Raw genomic sequence first — 22,124 nt, forward strand, 5'->3', positions numbered from 1 at the left:
GATGTGGCTAGGAAGCAGCACATTTGAAAAAAATCTGAGGGATCTTAACTGACCGCCAGCTCGATGTGAGCCAGCAGTGTGATACGACAGCCAGAAGAGGCTGCAGACTTTAGGTTGCATTAAGAAAGGTACAATATCTAGAACAGATGAATTAGTCTTCCCATTGTACTCTTCCCTAGATGGATGACCTAAAAGTTATACTGATTTCCTACAAAAGGTAAAAAGTCCTAGAAAGCACATCTAGCTTGGGGTGTGTGTGTGTGTGTGTGTGTGTGTGTGTGTGTGTGTGTGTGTGTTTGATGCTCCAGGGGAGAATAAAAATCCTTTAAAGGATTAAAAATATTTATATTTTAAAACATTTAATTATAAAGAACTATCAATTATTTTATAGTCAAAATTATTTGGAATTCTATTAGGTCCTACTCCTGTGGTTTCATTGATCCTCACTCCTCTAAGATGAAGACATTACCTTGGCTAATGCAGATTAATATTTCCCTACAACTTATATTCTCAGAGAATTCCCTAGAGGACCCAAAAGTTCTATGATTTGCTTTTACCCAGGGTCACACATCCAGTGCATTTCAGAAGGGGCCTCCTGCCTCAGAGGCCAACTTTTTATCCACTGTGCTCAGCACACCTCCTGAAATACTCACGCAACTTTTAAATGATTTCTTTAAGTGATGGAATCTTAGAGCTGGAAGGGACCTTAGAGATGAACTAAAACCACCATTTTTCAGGTGAGAAAATTATGGCCCAAAGTAGGGAATTCAGCTGCCCCAAATCCACCAGTCATTAGCAGCATAACTATGACCACATCTCTGCTTCTAGTCTCTTGGGGTTTTTTTCTGCACCACTGCACAATTTCCTCAGCATACAATTAATTGAAAAAATATTCATACTTAATTTCCTAATAACCCCAAATCATAACAAAATTAATAATCCACATTACTCATTAATAATTCATATTATTCATTAATTCATAATACTCATTAATAAGCACTCAAAATTAAGCTGCTTCAGTTTCTCAGTTCTTTCTCACTTTTTTTTTTTGTGAGGCAATGGGGTTAAGTTACTTGCCCAGGGTCACACAGCTAGTAAGTGTCAAGTGTCTGAAATCAGATTTGAACTCAGGTCTTCCTGAATCTAGGGCTGGTGCTCTATCCACTGTGCCACCTAGCTGCTCCTCTCACTTCTTTTTATCCGATGGCAGTATTCGACCATCATTCTTTGTGAGACTGTTGGATCTTATTTACAGCTCACTGAAGGTACCATTTTGTATCTGCATATGCTGAAGGTGAGGTTTTTATACACTGTAGGGGTTTAGGACTAGTTAAATTCTCCAGATTACTAATCACATTGAGAATTGAGAACAGACATTTCTCATGTAAATAGAAAATTGACCTCATGTGAATTCAGGATGCTGGACTTTCACTCCATCCCCCGAGCAAGCACACCACCAGATGGAATTAAGCAATTCTGGCTAATTTACCTAAGGTCTCATATTGCAAGGAAGCTTCTAGTTGTTCTAGAAAACCTAAGTACATGAAGAAAAGTTCAAGTTTAACTTCTGACATTATGCATTATATATTTTAGTAAATATATAATCATATAACATGAATAAATATAGAAAATGAAGCTGTCAGTACAGACATTGCTTCCCCTGCTTAATTGTTCCTCTCTAAAACCTAGAGATTAAAGTCAAATTGCTTGGTAGGGCATTTAAGGCCCTCCCTAACCTTGTACTAACCTGCCTCTGCAATCTGACAACCCCCTCCTCTTTTGTGTATTACCTCTCTCTAGCCATGGTGGTCTACTAACTTGTTCCCAATATTTCATGAGAGAGAGAGAGAGAGGGAGGGAGGGAAGGAGGAGGAGAAGGAGGAGGAGGAGGAGGAGGAGAGAGAGAGAGAGAGACAGAGAGAGAGACAGAGAGACAGAGAGAGACAGAGACAGAGTCAGGAAACCAATATTTAGGAGCAAGTTTCAAGAGTACTGGGAGCATATCTTACCCAAACTCAGCATCTCCCCCCAGCACTGAACAAGTACAATGTGCTGTCTGCCATTGGTACACTTAAATGCTTAATGAGAGAATGATGAACAGTGAGAGAGAGAAAAATGGGTCAGGAGGGTAGAAGCCAGTCACCAATGCTTCAAAAGTCAGGAGATCAGACTTGATCCAATAAACTCTAGAGAATTATCATCCATGCCTCTAAATCACAAGGCCAGATATGCATGCCTTAAATCTACTCATTATCAGGAAGAACAAAAGAAGTACTATTACAAACCTGCTTCCTGTTTTTGCCTTTTCCCCCAGGAGGTCATCATGTACACTGACAATGCATGTAAGGTGTTGAGATATTAGAGAAAATCAGTTTCTGTATATAATAAATTGTGCTTTTTTTCTCCCCTAAGGTTTACTGACAGAGTTTGAATCAATAAAGCCCTTTTGGTCCCCCAGTTTCTGAAATATGCAAAGTTTATTTTCACCCACTGCTTTTCCAAGTATTTCCTTCAGGCTTCATGGGTCTCATTTTCCAACAAAGACATTGGTTTCCCCCAGTTTCCCTACTGAGGTCTGTGATTAAAAAGTGCACTTATGTTGGGATATGTGTGTGTGTGTGTGTGTGTGTGTGTGTGTTTGACCACTTCTGCTAGTTTCATTTATAAACATTTACTTTGAAACCACTAGAGTATTTCATTGCCTAGTCTTGTTTCAACCCTTTCCCATCTGGGAACTGTCCATGCTTCTGTGAGTCTGAATTAGAAAATTTCAATAATCGTGGGTTTTTCTTTTCTCAACTCCTTATGGTACAATTATTGGCCTCTTGTGCTCTTCCACAAGGTTGTTTCTCACATGAGGTCACATTCTTTACCTTTGAAGATTTCTGTATTGCTTTCTCGCTTATGATCACAAACCTTCCAACATCACTGCTTTTTGCCATGCGCCTTCTCTTTTCCCCCCAAAGCATTTAAAGGATTGTGGAGATCATCTTGTGTTCTTCTACCACCAGCATTTTAGAGAAAAGGAAGCTGAATCTTAGAAAGGTGAAGTGATGTGCCCAGTATCACACAAAACAGAGCCAAGGTTTCAAAATGTGATTGATCCCCATCAGAGACTGTTCCCTGAACCTGATAACATATGACTCTTGACTAAGTCTTTGTTCAGAAAATGCTTTCCATTGTCTCATGTGTTTCCTTTGCTATCACTGCCTTTCCCACCCTCAGCAGTAGTGCTAGAAGAAAATTGTTCTCTTCTCTGAGAATGCTTTCCCACACTTGCCTTTGTTTTGGCCTTCTTTGTCTACCTTCTGATATTAATTTACAACACAATCCTTCTTCTGAAGCTTCTGACTACTTTAAGAAATCCAAATACATTCACAGTTTGTCTCAGGGTTCCTTTCTAGCCATCAGTGAGCAACATGAGGCTTATTTTTTTTTAGATATTTATGATCTACTTCCTCTTAACCTCTAAGTGCAAGGTTTGGCCTTAGCCTTCATCTCTTCTCTTTCTACATTGGCACCATGTACATATCATATTTGTATTACTGGACCATTGGATTGTAAGCTCCTTGAGCACAGGAATGGTTTAATTTTTCATGCTTATATATCTGTTGCCTTGATTAATGGATATTTTTATTGATTTGAATTTAATTATGATAGAATTAATTGCACTGCAGCCTGAAGACTGTTTTTTTTTAAATAAACATTTAGTTAAATATTTAACTCTTTCCCCATCTCCTCACCTGACCCTTTTATTTTGTGGCTCAACTTTTGGTGAAACTCTCCCCCCTCCCCCTTCAAATCTGACTTGAGTCCTGAGGGAGGCATAGCTGTAATAGAACATTTTTACATAGTGTCTCCTTTCCATCTCTTCCAACTATCATGATGCTCCATTGTTGCCTTCTTGGACGTTTTCCCTGGCTCTGAAAAGACTTCCCCTTGAATCACTGACATAGCCCTTGTATAGTCATGGAAAGCTCTGATGAACAATGCTTATAGAGGCTAGAAGCCCAATGTCATTCCCTGTGGATGGCTGGTCCTAAAAGCTGCAAAGACCAATCTGCTTACCACCCTTTCTGTTTCTACCAGAGTCTTGTCTTGATTTTCCAGGAACTAGATCCAGAGGCACCTGCGTGATTGAAAATTAGTTAACTGGGGGTTCTGAAATGTGAATTTCATTTTTTTTGATTCCTGGAGTCCTCTTCAAAGAATTCCTCAAGACTTCATTGTTAACATTTAGTTAGTCATTGATAAATATGTACAGATTTCAGAGAGTTTGTGTCCAGTGGTGAAACTGCAAAACCACATTGGTCGGAAGCATGCAGGATGGAGACCAATGCAGGGACTTCTCTTGGTAGATCATTGCTCATTCCCTTCATCCCTTGTAATTGCACTTGAATTTTCTTTATTCAGTTCATTTTTAAAATGTCTCTGAAGGGTGTGTCCTTATCTGAAACATGATGTAGACTGGTACAAAAATGTTGCATATCATAAAATCCCCACTTGCAATTTCCATCTTAGAGTTTGAAAAGTGGCATGTACAGTTTCATCACCAAAATGTCTCAGTTTCAAGCTGTGTCCAGTCAACATTCAGTGCTCGAAGGGGTTGAAGTTGAAGGGCTTTGTCTTTGGATGAAGGGGTTGGGCTGCAGCAACACTTAGGCGTTCACTCCATAAGCTCTTTTTAGATCCTGTGATATAAAGAGAACAATGTTGAATTCATATAATGACCCAATGCTAACAAACATGGATTGGGTTCATTTGTGTTATTAAATGGCAGAGACACCAAGGGCATCTCATACCTACTAGCGGTAAGAGAAGAAATGGAGAGGCACCTCCATTGGGTGGGAATGAGCTGTATCATGTTAAAATTATTCAGAAGTGGTATAAAGGATGTCATCAGGGAAATGTATGATTAAAAAGGAAAGATGAATCTGACACATAGCAAGAATGATTATTAACTGATGGAAAACCTTCATGTTCCATTGGTATCCACACAATATCAGGATATGCAGAGCAAGACACTCTGTGGTTCATTCATGGGAAGACATGATCAGGAGCTTCACAAGATGGACAGTCATAACTGGGCTGAGATATGTACTATTGGAGCTCACTGATGCAGAGGTATTAAATGAAACCAAAAAATCATTTTGAAGTTGGCATTTTACTGTTTTCCAAAGTGTTTTCCCTACAAATAGTGCATGTTATTGTTCCCATTTGACAGATGAGAAAATCAAGGTACAAAAGATAAAGTGACTTGTTCAAGGTCACACCGTTAGGAAAACAGTATTCTGACTTTACAACTAGGAAAAAGATTATTTTGACTTTATGGATCTAGTCTTACCATTTTGATAAAGAAAATAATATACTTGACCAACCATATTAAATTTTGAGAGTGAAATGTCATATTAGACATACAAGGTAAACAAAATTTAAATGCCGTTTTGACTATCACATTCCAGTAGGAGAAATTATCCTATCATCCTCAGGATAGATCTATCCCAAGTCTTTGTGGGCTTAACACCCCTATCCTTCTACCTTACATTATATAGTCACCTTATTAGTAATTTTAAAGTAACTATAAATAGGAAAATACAAAGTGAATTTTTAAATGCCTTTTAAAAAAGATTTTCCACAAACAGAAGAGGATACCAACCCGATTTCTTGGCTCACTGGAGTCATCAAGGCCACAGAATAAATGCTAGAGAGAAAAACAAAAAAAGGAACAAAAACTATAAAATAAGATCAAAAGAAAATGAGAGAAAAAAAAGAAAAGAAAAATGTAAGAGATGTAACATGGAATTCAATGACGTCATCATATAAGATTTGAGACATTGGAATTATTTCCCACATAGAGAAAAGATCTTGTGAGACTTCATCTCACAAGTGAATAGGCATTTATTAGATATCTACTATATATCAGAGAGAGAATCTTACAAATGAAGCTGACTGAACATGCATAATTACAAAGGTATTACTATTAATAATATTATCAATAGTATTTTAATAAAAAACACATTTAATGCTTAGCAAGCCTTTGGGGTTTTTTGGTTCACTTTGTTTGTACCAGACCTGTGATTCTATAGGTGTAGGAAAAATCCAGTAAGGAAAACCCACACTACAGTAGATCAGCACCTTCTCTGAAACTTATAGAAAGTTTCTAGGGACATTAAGATATTGTGACTTAGCCTGGGTCACACAGAAGTTGTATGTAAAAGGGAAAACTTGAACCCAGGTCTTCTTGACTCAAGTAACATTAGTGGAAGAAGTTAGCATTGCTTTATTAACGAACCTGAGGCTCAATGACTTGCCCAGGATATACTAGTCATAACTAGCAAGTGTCAGGGCTAGGATTGGACCCAAGTCTCCTAACCCCAAACTAGCTTTTTACTCAGTATATCATACTAGTCAATTCAGCTATTTCAGTCAAGAATTCAGATTATCCAAATGCTTTCCACAAGAGCTGCAAACCAAATGAAAATTTTACTAGACTGTTCAATTGTTTTCCCATTGCAGGGAAATCATCACAATGTATGTATCAGAAGATTTTAAATTAGGGTTCCATTTACTTTAACTGGGCACAAAATTTAAATCCCAATACTAAAAAGAAAGAGTTTTTTCTACTAATATATTAAAAGATTTGAACAATGCAAATGTTAGCCGACCAAAGACATGTTTCCTGATGTCACCTTTCATTCATTTATTCATTTTGTCAACCTAGAATTACTATGCACCTACTGTGAGCAGAATGTTGTGTTATGTACCTGGAGAAATAAAAAAAAAAAAACCTGCTTTCCCTCATGAGGCCTATAGTCTAGTGAGTAGATTAGACCCATAAATATGACAAATACACTAGAGAGCTCTAAAATAGAGTTCTTTGAGGTCCAAGGGGGAAGGATGAGTAATAAAAGGAGGCTTCAAACAGCAGATGATATTGAATTTGTCTTCAAAATACTATCAAGAACTAAAGAGACAAAAAGAAAGGAGAATATTAAAGTCATGTGGGAGACTGAGGGCAAAAACTAGGAGGTGGGATATATTTGGAGGGTAAACATACTTTGGCTGAAACACAGATGATGTCAAAGAGAAGGCTGGAAATGTAAGGAAGAGCCAACCCTTGAGGGGCTTGGATATTGTACCAGTGAACTGAGATTTGATCTACAAGGCAATGGGAAGCCACTGAGGATTTCTGAGTGAATAAGTGGCAAGCCCAGTTCTATAAATTCAACAAACATGTATTCCCTAAGATTAGTTAAGCATTGTTATGAAGGGTGGAATGGAAAGGGAAGATATTAGAGACAGGAGGGCCTATGTATTAACATAATTCTGGGGAAATGATTGTGACCTTAAACTACAAGTCAGTTTGGTATGGTCAAAAGAGCACTAGCTTTTAAGTCAGAGTTTCTGTGTTCAAAGCATTTCTTTGATGCTCACTAACTGTGTCATCTTGGCCAAGTCATTGAAACTCCTTGGAAATTCCATCATCTGTGAAATGGGAGGAGAATCGGATACAATGGCCTCTGAAGTCCCTTCTACATCCAAGATAATGATTATAGGGTGGTATCAGTGGGGCTAGATATAGGGGACAGGTACAATATCCCACCAGAGCTGAGTACATGGTAGTACTCAACAAATACCAATACCTGGAAAACAAAATGCTTCCCATAGCTTAAAATATAGACGATCTAGTACAACATCCTTACTTTACAGATACTGAGGCACAGAAAGATTAATAGAATTGTCCAAGATCACAAGACTTGTCTGACACCACAGCTAGTGACATAGACAGGAACCCAGAACCTAAGTCTTTTGGTTCCTTGTCTTGTTCTCTCTCTCCTACAACTTGTTTGGGCTCCGTTATGTCAAAATCAGAAGGTTTTACCAAATAATTCAGAGCACAGGGGAGTGAAAGCTGTTTTGGTTATCCCTAGAGCCCATCTTCACAGAACTGGGGCGCAGGGTGGAGTGAAAACAGGCAGTTCAGGAAAAGAAGGAGGAACTTCCTCCTAAATAACTAGCATTTTCATAGCTAGAATGTATATAAAACTTTAAGGTTAGCAAAGCACCTGATATGTATTGATTTCATTTGAATATCACCACAACCCTGTGAGTGGTGTTATGATCCATATTTTACAAATGAGGAAAATGAGGTTGAGATAGAGTAAGTGACTTGCCCAACTCACACAGCTAAGGAAGAGTCTGGAGTAGAAATAGAAATCAAGGCTTCCCACTTCCAGATCCTGCCCCACCCACCTGCTTAAAAGAAAGATAAAAGCCTTTGTATCAGGGGTTTCTCCTACAGATAAGGGTCTTCCTTCCTATCTAGGACCTAGCAAAAAATGGAAAGAGCTGGGACCCTCTAGCCATTTAAACTCTTCCCACACATGCTTGGTTTACTCAGAGATCACTACCAATTCATGTTCATTTTGGAGAAGCTGTGTTGGTATGTCAAGAGCTATAGTGCTTCATTCAAAATAAGTTCTGCCAGTGACGATATTTTGTATCGCTTGAGCTACACATTTCTAACTCTGTGCATCTGTAAGCCTGTGCAGGCATGTCAGCCAGGTTGAAACCTCATCCTTTCATATCCATCTTCCTTCCTGGAAATGTTCCCCATGCACCTCCAATCTGGGACCTTTATTTTGACATTCAGCCAAATCTATAGCTAGCCAACAGCACCTGGGGGAAATTAAGAGGAAGCGATTAGTGTCAGTGGCTAGAAGCCTTTATTACAAGACCTCCTGCCACAGTTGGCTGTACCAGCCTCAGATACAGGGAAGACAATAAAAAGAATAATGGCTGATGTTTATATGTAGAGTGATTGACTGTTTGTGAAACACTCTTCAAATGTGCTATCATTTGAATGTCACAACAATTCGGGGAAGCCGGAACTATGATTATATCCATTTTACAAATGAGTAAATTGAGGATCAGAGTGGTGAAGTTATTTGCCCATGACTGCACAGCTAGTGTCAGGATCTGAACCCAGGTCTTCTTCACTCTAAGACCAACACTCTTGAGTTGAGACTTGGGTCAGACTACAAGCTTGACTAAACATTAACATGGCTATGTTGATTTTGAAGTAGGATAGTATAATGGATTTTGGCTCAGAAGATTTGAATTCAGGTAATAGATCTTCACCTTTCTAGCTATATGACCTTGGCAATTTACTTCATCTCTCATGCCTCAGTTTCCTCCTCTATAGAATGGGAATAAAAATATTTGCACTACTTTTCTCAGAGGAGTCATGTGAGTTAAGTGCTAGTTAAACAGAAAAATCACTGTCATTATTAGTATCATTCAATCATTAAAATGAAAGCATATTGTTACAGCATAACAAGAGGCACCTTGCTTTATTTACTTTCTACTATTTTTACAAAAATCTCTTTTGGCCACAAACTATAGAGAAATTAAAAATGATGGATGACCAATTACAGAAGGAGTTTTAGTAAAGGTGACCTTGTTTTCTAGGGTTCTAAAGTAATATATCTTCAGGGTTAACATTGTTGTGCCTCTGCTTTTTCTTTCTGCTATAACAATCTTATTTCAGGAGAGATAGTTTTCAATAATATTTTCTAAATGTGCTGGTGACATTGGTAGAGGAGAAATTCTGTTTTCCTTTTGGAAGAATGTTCTAACCAGTGAAAGCTGGCAGGCCGTGGCACACAAGCTAGGACGGGAGGTAGTGTGAGATAAGGAAAAGGTAAGAGTACAGCCATATTGCAAAGGGTCTTGAATGCCAAGATAAGGAGCTGATGACTTATTCAATAGGCAATAAAGAGCCACCTCAGGTGCCTAAACCAGAGGTGTCAAACTGCCCAATAAAACCAAATTAAAATGTAATTGGGAAATATTTGACAAAATACATAAAAAATATGACACAGATCATGTTAATTTCTGGTTTTCTAAGAATATGTAGGTTCAGGGATCCATTTCTATTTGTGGTTGACAGCACTGCCTAAGACCATCTGGCTAACAAATTGGGACCCTTTGCCAAGGCAAATAAGTATGTTGTTAAAAATCAACCAGATGGGGGCAGCTAGGTGGCACAGTGGATAAAGCACCAGCCCTGGATTCAGGAGGACCTGAGTTCAAATCCAGCCTCAGACACTTAACACTTACGAGCTGTGTGACCCTGCACAAGTCACTTAACCCTCATTGCCCCACCAAAAAAAATCAACCAGATGCCAGCAGGTACAGCTTTCTCTATAGCTCTATTCAGATTCTTATTGCAGGTATCCACCAGCTTCTAGATCATTCCTCTTTAAAAAAGAAAAAAAGAGGTCATTATCTGGCTCATAGTCTTCCTCTTTACCTCAATTCCTGCCCTCAATCTTAAGGTCTTCAATATTCCTACTAATATCCCTAATGTCATGAAGTTCACAATTTCTTCAATGCTTGTGACTTACATCTCTATACTACCGCAGTCATCACAGGGTTATCATACCTTTGAGATCACTCTCACCCAAGACTTTGATACATATATGAACTTAAACTCTAAAATACTTCTCTCTGAGCATAATCTGTCTTTCCATCTCTTTCTCTGTGCCACTCATCCTAAACCTATACTTCATCTTCATTTGAAAATCTAGTTCTCCCATCCTTCCATATCGTCCCAGTACATCTTCACTACTATGACTTTACCTTCCTCTCTTCACCTTATTACTATCTCAACTCTACACTGTTCTCTAACCTCAAACCTTGGCTCTTGTTCCTTTCCATCCCAGTCCCTATTTCTCTCCCATACTGTAAGGATCTTAAACACAACAGGAAAAAAAAGAGAGTTCTTTCTCTTTCACTCATCACCCTCTTAGATGTCATCTTCTCTGCACTCACCTGTTTCCATTGAGGATGTCAATTTTGGGCCTAATCATTCTTGATAAGAACCCTAACCCTAACTCCTAAGCTATTGCCATACCCTTATTCTGATGATTGATTATTTGCTGAGGTTTTGTTGATTCAATTTCCTTAAAAAAATAAGACTGTCTCCCCAGCTCAACCAAGCTGTAATGTAATTGCTACAACTCATAGATCCAAAGCCACTACTGATTGGTATGGGAACTTTGACCTGTCCTCTTTCCAACTTAAGCCAGTTTGTCCCTTCTTAGGCAACTTGGAGGGACCACCACTACCACTAACTCCTGTGAGCTCACCAGATTAATGTATAATTTAGCTCCAACACCCCATCATCTTAGTCCATTGTAATTCAGAACCCCAAGCTCAAAAATTCCATGTTTAGTCTCCTGATAGGATCTCTCTTTTTTCTTGTAATCCAGCCATCACAGGTCAAACCCTCATCACTTTTCCATGGACTATAGTAAAGATCTCCCTTCTATTTTTTCTTCCCATAGCTACCAAAATAATCTCTATGGCACAGGTGTGGCTGTGCCCCTTGCTTAAAATGCTTTAGTATCTCCCAACTGCTTCTAAAATTAAATTCAAACTCCTTGATCTAGCATTTATTAAGGTCCTTCACAGTCTGACTTCCATCTATTTTCCCAACCATATTTCATATTGTTTCCTTTAAGGACTCTATGTTCCAGTTAAACTTGACTATTTGAGGTTCCTAAATCTCAACATTCCATCTCCCATCTACAATGCATTCACATTGGGCTTCTGACCTGCCTGAAATATACTTCTTCATCTTCACCTGTCTGAATCTCTGTATTCCTATAAGGCTCAGTTTAATGTCACCTTCTCCAAGAAGGCTTCCTTGACCTCTCTGGTTATTAATTGTCTCTCCCCTTTCAAATGTGTTGTTGTTGTTGAGTTGTTTCAGTCATGGCTAACTCTTTGTGAACCCATCTGGAGTTTTCTTGGCAAAGATACTGGAGTGGTTTGCTATTTCCTTCTCCAGCTTATTTTACAGATGAGAAAACTGAGACAAACATAGTTAAGTGATTTGCCCAGGGTCACACAGCTAGTAAGTGTTAGGCCAGATTTGAACTCAGCAAGATGACTCTTCCTGACTCTGAGCCACCTACTTGTCCTGCGGTCAGGAAGACCTAAGTTCAAATCCAGCTTCAGAAACTTGCTATCTTTGTGTCTCTGGCCAAGTCATTTAAACTGTTTCTTTTAGCTTCTTCAATTATAAAATGGGGACAATAACTGCATTTACCTTCCAGGGTTGTTGTGAGGATCAAATGAATTAATATCTATAAAGTTCTTAGTTCAGTTCCTGGAACATAACTGGCCATCAATTGATGCTTATTCCCTTCCCCTTTCCTCCCTTATTGCTGTACAATCCCTATCAGATGCTAATGGCATTTTGAGCTAAAGTTCTTAACCTCTTGTGGATCCCTGTGGCAGTCTGGTGAAGTCTGAGGACTCCCCAGCATAGGGTTTTAAATATGTAATAAATTTCAGAGAACTACAAAGGAAACTGATAACATTGAAATACAGGTATCAAAAAAAAATCAACTCATAGACCCCAGATTAAGAACACTTGCTCTCAAATTTATTTGCTCAATAAACAAGCCATTAGGTTAGAACTAGAAATTCAACAAGGACACAGCTGGCTCTGTCCTTGGTGGCTGTCAGCACCAGCACCATCAAAGCCAAATGAACAGATCTTTGGGATGACATCTGGTTCCAATTGGGATTGCATTACGTAAGCCTCCAGAATATGTTTGTCAAAAGCCATATACCTTCCCTGCAGGTGACATCAAGGGATTTGCCACATGGACTTTTTTTTTTAATCTGTAGATGTATAGACTAATTGGAATGAAACCTGCATGCATTTTCCTCTACTTCCTACCCTGACTGAAGCCTTTCATTGGCCACTGACAAGCATTGACTGTAACCTGGGAACAATATTCACATAAGAACCAGCCCCATGCAGTGACCACATGGTGGTGACTGATTAAAAATGGCACCCTACGAGTGGTTTTTATTTGGCACCAGTCACCTACAACCTGCCCCTTGAAAAAAGTTATAAAAGCCAATATAAAAGTTAAGGATTATCAAAAAGGAACTAGTGGTCATTGTGCTCACCTTTTCCTCTATTTCTTTCAGTTGTCGTTTTTGAAGTTCTATTTTATCTTCTAGGTCCCGAATCCTCTGAAACATAGAAGGACATAAATCAATTGGTTATTTAATAAATAATAGCCACGAGGTTTGCAAAGCACTTTACAAACATTATCTCATTTTGTTTTCACAACAATCCTGGGAGGTAGATATTATTATCACCATTTTATAGATGAGGAAACTGAGGCAAACAGAGCTTAAATGACTTGCCAAGGGTCACACAGCTATTAAGTGTCTGCATCTGGATTTGAACTCGGGCTTTCCTGACTCCAGGCTTCCCGTGTTCTACTCACCGTGCCATCTATATTCTCTCATCTACTAAATGGGAACAACCCTTTCCTTACCCTGCCAATTCCAAAAGTGGGTTAGGAGGATCAAATGAAATAGTATGGGGTCCCATATTCTGATCCAGAAAAATCACAAAATCAAAGGAACTCAGGGTTGGAAGATAATTCAGCCACCATCTCGGGCAACCCACGCATCCAAAGAATTCTCTCTATATCATACTCATCATGCCAAATCCCTGCTAATGTTTTTGGTTTTGTATTTTTTTGAGGGGCAATGAGGGTTAAGTGACTTGCCCAGGGTCACACAGCTAGTAAGTGTCAAGTGTCTGAGGTCAGATTTGTACTCAGGTCCTCCTGAATCCAGGGCCAGTGCTTTATCCACTGTGCCACTTAGCTGCCCACTAATGTATTTTTAAAAAGCTATATTTGGCTCCTATTTCCTTTATTCTTATGCATAAAAGCAAACATTTCTTTCCCACTTTATGGTCTACAAAGTTTTGGGGTTTTTTTTGTTTGTTTGTTTTGTTTTGGGGGGGGGCAATGAGGGTTAAACGACTTGCCCAAGGTCACACAGCTAGTAAGTGTCAGGGGCTAGATTTGTACTCAGGTCTTCCTGACTCTGGCCCTGAACCCTATCCCCTGAACTAGAATAAGATTAATCTCTCTTCAAATAATTTATTCTTTCAACAATCATTTATTAAGCCACTACTGTGTACAGAACACTGAGCTAAGCAGAGTGTTAACATGTAAAATTTCCATAAGATACAATCCTAGTCTTCATTAAGCATAAGCCTGGAGACTGACTCTTGTTTGATTCCCATCTACCAGTCAGTCCTTCAGATGAAGAAAGACTGGATTCATAATACATGGGGTTCACATTCATTATGGCAAAGTCTTCAGCCAACACTTCGAATCAATTCATGAAACATTTACTAAATGCATTCTATGTGTGGACAAGAGCTAGACCATGGATACCTAGGGACAAAAAACAAAATAGGCCCTGCCCTCAAGGAGCGTGCATTCATTTGAAAGGCTATACAACATATACACAGATAAGTACCCCACAAGATAATTTGAAAAAGAAAACATGAGCAACATGGAAAGAGGGGGATACTTTCATGGAGGAAGGGGTTACCAGAGTTGGACCTTGAAGACAGATAAAGTTGATAAAGACTATGAGAGAGAAAAAAGGGAAGAAGTATATTCCAGGATTGGGGGAAAGCCGATGAAACTGTACATAAATGGGAAATGGAACACTTAATTCAGAGAACAGTTAATAATCCCATTGGGTTGCAATATTGAGTATCCAAAAGGGAATAATTGAAAGTAGAAGTCAAATTGTGGAGATCCTTATATGTTAGGCTTGGGGGAAAGTGGGTGTGATGATTAAAAATATGAGAGATATAGTTTCTGCATATTTAATAATTCTATTAATAGACTAGCAGATTATCAATAAAAGGATGGTCAATGGACATCTCTCTCAGACCAAAGACCCCTAATGGTGGTGGGGTCACAGCTTATATACCCTTCTAGCTATGAGGTCCATCACATAGCTGATGTAGGAGGTGAAAAAAGGGTTAACAGAAAAACCTAAGACCCAAGCTTTAATTCAGATATTAGCTCTAAAAGAGAGTTAGATCCTAATTAATGGAAAACTTACAAGTCAGGGTGCTAGGTTCTCATACCCACATAAATCAGTACCCATAATGAAAACAGAGGGAGCTAGGCCAAGGAGACCTGAAAACTATAACAATAAAGGAATTCACAAGACTATAGAAGGTTAGACCAGAAATAAATGAAAAATGAAGGTGTTTTGAAACTAGCCATGGGAATCAGAAAGAGACATGTGCAGAAAAGGCCAAATTTGTCCCCAGATTCACCTTATAATGTGTAAACCCCCAAAACACACCTCCACTGAAAAAGGTACCCACCTTGGGGGTTGGTTTAGGACCCCAGGAACTCAAAATTAGGAGAAGCCCTCCCTTGTACCTCCCCAAGGTGGAGATTATTATAATGAGACTGATAAATTAATTTACCTATCCTATAAATATAACTGACTTTTCTTTCACTATTTGAGAGATACCTTTTCCACTTTTCTGGTTCTCTCCCTGTGATCACTCACAGCATTGGAATAAAACTTGGGAAACTGAGTCACTGAGTCTTGTAATTCTTTTGGGATGACTCAAGATCAATTTGATTCCAAATTCCAGCCCACATAAATAGCAATCCAATATGATTAGTTAACAGCTGTCAAATCTAATTGGTTGACCTTATTAGAGGAGTGCTATATTAAAATGAAGTCTGGGGATATATGATTTAGGTCACTCAAATCTTGGACAAAAAAACATCAGAAAAAAAATGCAGACCCCACTCAAGCTGATTGGAGCATTGTAGTTTCTACCTAGGTGTGGTTTGGTACTTGCTAAATCTCATTAGTAAAATCCTTCAGTTATCAAGATCAACTATCTGTCTCCACAGAATATTCTTTGTAAGACTGGGTGAGGCTTGACCCAGATGAATATTACTTTCAAGGAGAACTGGAAATTGGAGGGGGGGGCAAGAAAAGAACTAAGAAAGAAGGGAAGAATACTGCGTCCCCCTAAAGATATCAGTTATAATTATTTCTCACAGGGGAACTGTATTCATAACTTCAATATGTATTATTCAGGACTTAAATGTTTCAACAGAACTCATATGCTATATGAAATAACAAACTGCAGGACACTTGGCAGTCTAAAGAACATTTTTACATCATGTGACTATTGTAAGGTACTGTATGTTTGGAAGTTTAAAGATTATTATCTTTATTCTACAGATGAGGATGCTGAAGCATAAATGAGTGAAGCAACTTGTTGATGGTCACATGATGAGCAGAAAATCCTGTACTTTTTCCTCTACATTCTATTACTTTTCTATAAAAGATGTGTGTAGGGGGAAGCTAGGTGGAGCAGTGGATAAAGCACTGGCCCTGAATTCAGGAGGACTTGAGTTCAAATCCGATCTCAGACACTTGATACTAGCTGTGTGACCCTGGGCAAGTCACTTAACCCTCATTGCCCGGCCTTTTTTGTGTGTACAGTAGTCGTCTATCAATAGATGGTGATAGTGATCAAGAGTGATAGTCTATCAATTAGAGAATTTAGAAGAAATAATTAATTATAAAAATATAAATTACCATGATGAATGCGACATTTAAATAGATCAACCTAAGACAACAGTAAAAAAAAAATCACTCTGCAAGAAGCACCTGCACAGAATTTATCATGTTTTTGTTCGAGACTGCCTTCATGGCTCCATTTATTGTAATTACAAGATGATTACCATGCCTCAGTCTCCTTTAAAGGCTCATCACCATATCATGTTCTCCTACTGAGTGTTTTCCAGGTACCACATTTTTCTGTCTCCATAGTCTTTCTCTCTTTAGGATCAATCATAGCCTGTGGATATAATTATTTCTATGAAGGTGGTTCAGATATACATACATAGCCTTAGTCTCCCTGCTAAGCTTCAATGATAATTGCCTATTAGACATTTCAAACTAGATATTGGAGACAGCTCAAATTCAACATGCACAAAACAAAACTCGTTTTTCTCCCTACTCCTTGCCAAAACCAAACAACAAACAAACAAAAACCCAGTTGTTCCTATTCCATTTGTTTTCTGTTTCTGTCAAAGGCATCACTATCTTTTCAGTCTCCCAGGTCCATTCATTTGTTATTATCATCAATTCTTCACTTTACCTCATCCCTCACAACCAAGCAGTTGCCAAATCTGGCTAATTATTGCCTGCATGACATCTCTCACTTCAGACCCTTTATGTCTGCTCACCCATTCATTCCACCTTAATTCAGGTCCTCATCATCCCTCACCTGGATTATTCTAACAATCTTCTCATTTGGTGTTGAGCCTTAAATCTCTCCCCACTTCAGTCCATTCTACTACCAATGTGGTTTTCCTAAAGAAAAGCTCTGACCATGTGACTGCCCTGTTCAACCATCTTCAGTGGTTCCCTATCACCTCTAGAATAAAATATAATGTCCTTTTTTAAGCTTTACGATCCCTCAAAACCTTGTTCCAACCTATCTTTACATCATCAGTGCACACTATTACCCCTTGTATAAGCTGCATTGCAGTCAAATTTGGCTCTCTGTATCTTAATGATAAGCATGCTTCTTTATTCTCTTAATTTTTGTGCTCTAAAAACATGTTAAAAGCACATGCATCATCATAGTTTTTACAGTAGAAATACTTTCACAAGGATGCCATCTCTGACAGCCAAAAACTCAAAATTAAGTCCTTATCTCAGGCTCTGCGATCTTGTCTTTGTAAAAAGATAGAGAGTTATGTAAATCACAATAATCCTAGAACCACATACAAAACCTCTACCTTGTGCTATTATCATCCTGTTGATATGAAGTCTGATAATGACTAGTTCTATATACTTAGGACCAACAGACCCTAAAGGGTTTTTCTTTGTTTTGTTTTGTTTAGTGAGGCAATTGGGTTTAAGTGACTTGCCCAGGGTCACACAGCTAGTAAGTGTTAAGTGTGGGCTGGATTTGAACTCAGGTACTCCTGACTCCAGGGCTGGTGCTCTTTCCACTGTGCCACCTAGCTGCCCCCCCCCACCCAGGACCTTAAAGTTTTAATTGCTTACTCTTTAACTAGTCTCCTGGGTTACTTCATTCATCCAAACTAGGTGGAGTTTTTTACGACCATGGTGTAACTTCATCCCTATTATCATTTTTCATTAATCCCAATTAAAAAGGAATTAATAATCACACTATACTACAAACACATTATATCTAAATAGTTTTATCACTACTAAGTTTTTGATGGCTACTAGCCAACTTGGCTAACCTAGAATTTACCCCTACAATTAATTTACTAGGAGCACTTATACCTACCCTTTTATCTTTCTTATGATCAAATTTCTCTCCTATACTTCTAGTTATTATTAATACTGTCATTACAGCCTTATACTCTCTTCACATACTAATCATTGCAAAATGGGGGGAAATCTATATGCCATATTATCCTAATTATGTCATATATATGAGAACATATCAAAATTATCCTCCATGTACTATCTTATATTTTCATCAAATCCATATACTTTGGGTTAGGCAAATTATGTTGCTGTTTTTATTGAGTTGTGTCCAACTCTTTGTGCCCCTGTTTGAGGCTTTCTTGGCAAAGACGCTGGAAGGGTTCGGCATTTCCTTCTCCAGCTTATCTTACAGATCAGGAACTGAGACAAATAGAATTAAGTGAATGGCTCATGGTCACATACTAAATATCCAAGGTTGGATTTGAACTCATAAAGATGAGTTCTCCTGATTCTAAGCCCAATGCTCCATCCACTGCATTACCTAGCTGCCCCCAGGCCAATTAAGAATATAGTTTAAATAATGAGTCTAAAGCAATAAATTTAAGCCTTTTTACATGCTGGGAGAGATAACAAAAACTGCTCATTTCTATAATTAATGCAATGTATTGAAAAGTGGGGTAACATAGTCAGAACTGAGCTTTAGACAAATAATTTTGGCAGCTGTGTGGAAAGGGAAGAAACTCAAGAAACACCAATTAGGAGGTTGTTGCAATAGTGCAGGAAAGAGGTAATAAAACTATTAACTGTAGTAGTGGACACTACTCTAGTAGAGGAAAGAAGGAAGGGAGTGAGGAAACAAGAAAGAAAGGCAGGGAAAGAGGGGTGAAGGAAGGAAGGAAAGAAACATTTATTAAGTGCCCACCACATTCTAGACACTGCTGAATGCTTTATTACTATTTTTTCATTTAATCCTCACAACAACCGTGGGAAATAGGTGCTATTGTTATCTCTATTTTACACTGAGGAAACTGAAGTAGGAAAAGGTTAATTAATTTGCCTGGGATCACAGTTAGTATGTATGTGATTGGAACTCGGGTCTTCCTGAATCCCAGCCCCAGCTCTCTATCCTTTGTAGCATCCATCTCATATACCTCTGGACAGTAGAGAGAAGGGCATGCCTGTGAGAAATGTTGTAGAGGTATTAGCAAGAAAACTTAGCAATTGTTAGGAAATGAAAGTTAAGGGAAAGTAAAGAGGAAAACAGATAAGCTTTTATCTTTTATTTTCAGGGCAATGAGGGTTGAGTGACTTGCCCAGGGTCACACAGCTAGTAAGTGTCAAGTGCTTGAGGCCAGATTTGAACTCAGGTCCTCCTGAATCCAGGGCCTGTGCTTTATCCACTGTGCCACCTAGCTGCTCCTGATAACCTTTTATCTTGTAAAAGATAAGCTCTTATAGCTTAAGCTCAAATGGCTGATACTTCTATAATTCTCTCCTATTCATCTAGTCATCAGCAGTATGGAAAGTAATTTGTCAATAGTTTCACAAACAAGACTAAAAATGGCACCATTTTATTTCACTAAGTCATCACTTCCAGATATGATGGAGAAGGCCAAAACAACACTGATCTATTCTTTCTCAAAATATTTATCTCAGAGGGAAAGAACTTCAACGAGGGGTATCACAGTCAAGGAGTACAGAATAAAGGAGCAAAAAGTCAACCAGAGGAATCTAGGTTCTGTGGGGGTTGGGTTGGAGAAGAGGCACAGACCACAGATGAATTAGGATAAATAGAAATAAAGTTCATGTCTCTTCACTGGCCACAGACAGCTGTGTACTTGTGTTTCAGTCTCACACGCAGGAGTGGATGATTACAGAATTCCAGAGATGGAAGCAACTCAAGCACTAGAGACCATCCCAGGGAACAACTCATCTTTGGACAAAACAACATTTCATCTTCATAAAGTCCCCAGTGAGTGGTCGCTCAGCCACAGCATGGAGACTTTAAGTGAAAAAATCCTGGAAAAGTCCACTCCACCTTAGAACAGCTCTAATTGTTTGGTGCACATTTCTTGGGGCAGGAACTGGATTATTCAATGTCTTGGTATTCCCAGGGCCCAGCCTGGTATATAATAGACACAACAAACACTTAATTATACATAGATAAGAAAGTTATGACAATTAAATTCAATATAACTTATTAAGCACTTTCTAAATGCAAAGTACTATGTTTGAAACAAAGCTGAAGACACAATCCCTGTCTGGAAGAAGTTTAGAATACTGAAGGAGAGTGGTAAGAGATAAGGCTAAAAATATAATAAGGTAAATTAGAACCATACACTAACGATTGTAATGGAATGGTATTGTGCTATAAGAAATGACACAGCAGGATGACTTCAGAAAGGCCTAGAAAGACTTATTTGAACTGATGTATAGTGAAGTAAGCAGAACCAGGAGAACATTGTGCACAGAGACAGCAATATTGTTTATGAAGAATTGTGAATGACTTAACTATTCTCAGTAATATAATGATCCAAGACAATCCCAAAGGACTAATGATGAAGCAGACTATCCACCTCCAAAGAAAGAACTGATATTCATTGAACATACTTTTTCATTTTTTTCTTTTAATTGAATTTTCTTAAGCAAAATTACTAATATGGTAATGTTTTACATAATTGCACATGTATAACCTATATCTGATTGCTTACCATCTCAGGGAGGGGAGGAGGGATAGAATTTGGAACTCAAAACTTTAAAAAAAATGTTTATTATTAAAAAAAAAAAAAACCCTCAACTAGAGGGCCAGGCAGACCAGCTTCTCCATTTCCTCCCCTTACCTCTTCTCCCTTCTCTTTTCCTTCTCTCACTCTTCTTTCATCTCATTCCCTCCATGTGCATGGTCCCTACAGAATTAACTATAGCTGCATAATAATACATTATGTTTCCTTTAAGGCTTGCATACATGTTGATGGTACAGTAGGTGGTAAGGTAGCACTGGCCATCATGAAGATCCAAATTCAAATCCTACCTTATGAATTCCCTAGCTGTGTAACCCTGGGCAAGTCATTTAAATGCTTTCAAACTCAGTTCTCTTGTCTAGAAAATGGTAATAATAATAGCACCTCCTTCACGGGATTGTTGTAAGGAACAAATGAGATAAAATATGCAAAATGCTTTGCAAACCTAGAAGCACTTTATAAAGGCTATCACCATCACCACCACCACTGTCACTCATCATCAATCATCATCAATACCAATACTGAGGTAGATAGCACAGGCATTATTATCCTCATTTTATCTACAAGGAGAATTATGTCTAGAAAGATTAAGTCAGGGGCAGAGACGTGGTGCAGTGGATAGAGTACCAGCCCTGGAGTCAGGAGGACCTGAGTTCAAATCTGTCCTCAGACACTTGACACTTACTAGCTGTGTGACCCTGGGCAAGTCACTTAACCCCAATTGCCTCACCAAAAAAAAAAAAAAAAAAGTTTAAGTCACCTGGCTAAGGTTGCACAGATAAAGTTGAAGGGCCAGGATTTGAGTGAAGTAATTTGGTTTCAAATCCAGAGAATGTTCTCCTAGGGTAGTAGAAAGTGATTTGCCCAGGACCACACAAACAGAAAGCACCAGTCAAGATTCTCTTCTATTCTATCTTATGTGTGCCTCAGGTTGTTATTGAAATGTTCATGTGCATATGGTCATTTACTACTCCAAGTATACTATTAGTTCATTGTGTTTCATACTCTCCTTGTAATGCCTAATACAGGACTGGGTACACAGGAGGTGCTCAAGGAAATCTTGCTGCTTGACTGACATTCCTAATGTTACACAAGGGTGACTTTAGATTCAGAAACTCCTCTGGGAGTGCCTAAGCACCTGAAGCCTAGGAGTTTCAACCTTATGGCCTAGAAAGCAATTTCAGGAGAAGAGAAAGAAGGTTGAGGAAGAAGAGGAAGATCAAGCCAACAACAAAAAAG

General features: G+C 38.5%; 2 protein-coding genes across 7 annotated transcripts in view; both read right to left on the reverse strand.

The window, feature by feature from the left end:
- Positions 1–3,714, reverse strand: part of C6H4orf50 (chromosome 6 C4orf50 homolog) — a 172,429-nt gene extending 168,715 nt beyond the window's left edge. The window contains 1 exon segment of the mRNA XM_043969797.1: positions 2,286–3,714. The gene's annotated coding sequence lies outside the window, so the exon portion shown is untranslated.
- Positions 3,715–4,524: 810 nt separating this feature from the next.
- JAKMIP1 (janus kinase and microtubule interacting protein 1) overlaps positions 4,525–22,124 on the reverse strand; it is a 249,332-nt gene continuing 231,732 nt past the window's right edge. For 5 of the 6 annotated variants that reach the window (XM_043969801.1, XM_043969803.1, XM_043969798.1 and 2 more), the window contains 3 exons: positions 12,994–13,059; positions 5,657–5,701; positions 4,525–4,691 (listed from right to left, as the gene is read on the reverse strand). In XM_043969801.1, coding sequence (XP_043825736.1) covers positions 4,659–4,691; positions 5,657–5,701; positions 12,994–13,059 — 144 coding nt within the window. In that variant the 3' untranslated portion in view covers positions 4,525–4,658. Of the gene's footprint in view, positions 4,692–5,656; positions 5,733–12,993; positions 13,060–22,124 lie in introns of all 6 variants that reach the window. The other variant, XM_043969802.1, reaches the window with a different exon arrangement.

The sequence above is a fragment of the Dromiciops gliroides genome, chromosome 6 (assembly GCF_019393635.1).
Source record: "Dromiciops gliroides isolate mDroGli1 chromosome 6, mDroGli1.pri, whole genome shotgun sequence".
NCBI classification, from domain to species: domain Eukaryota; kingdom Metazoa; phylum Chordata; class Mammalia; order Microbiotheria; family Microbiotheriidae; genus Dromiciops; species Dromiciops gliroides.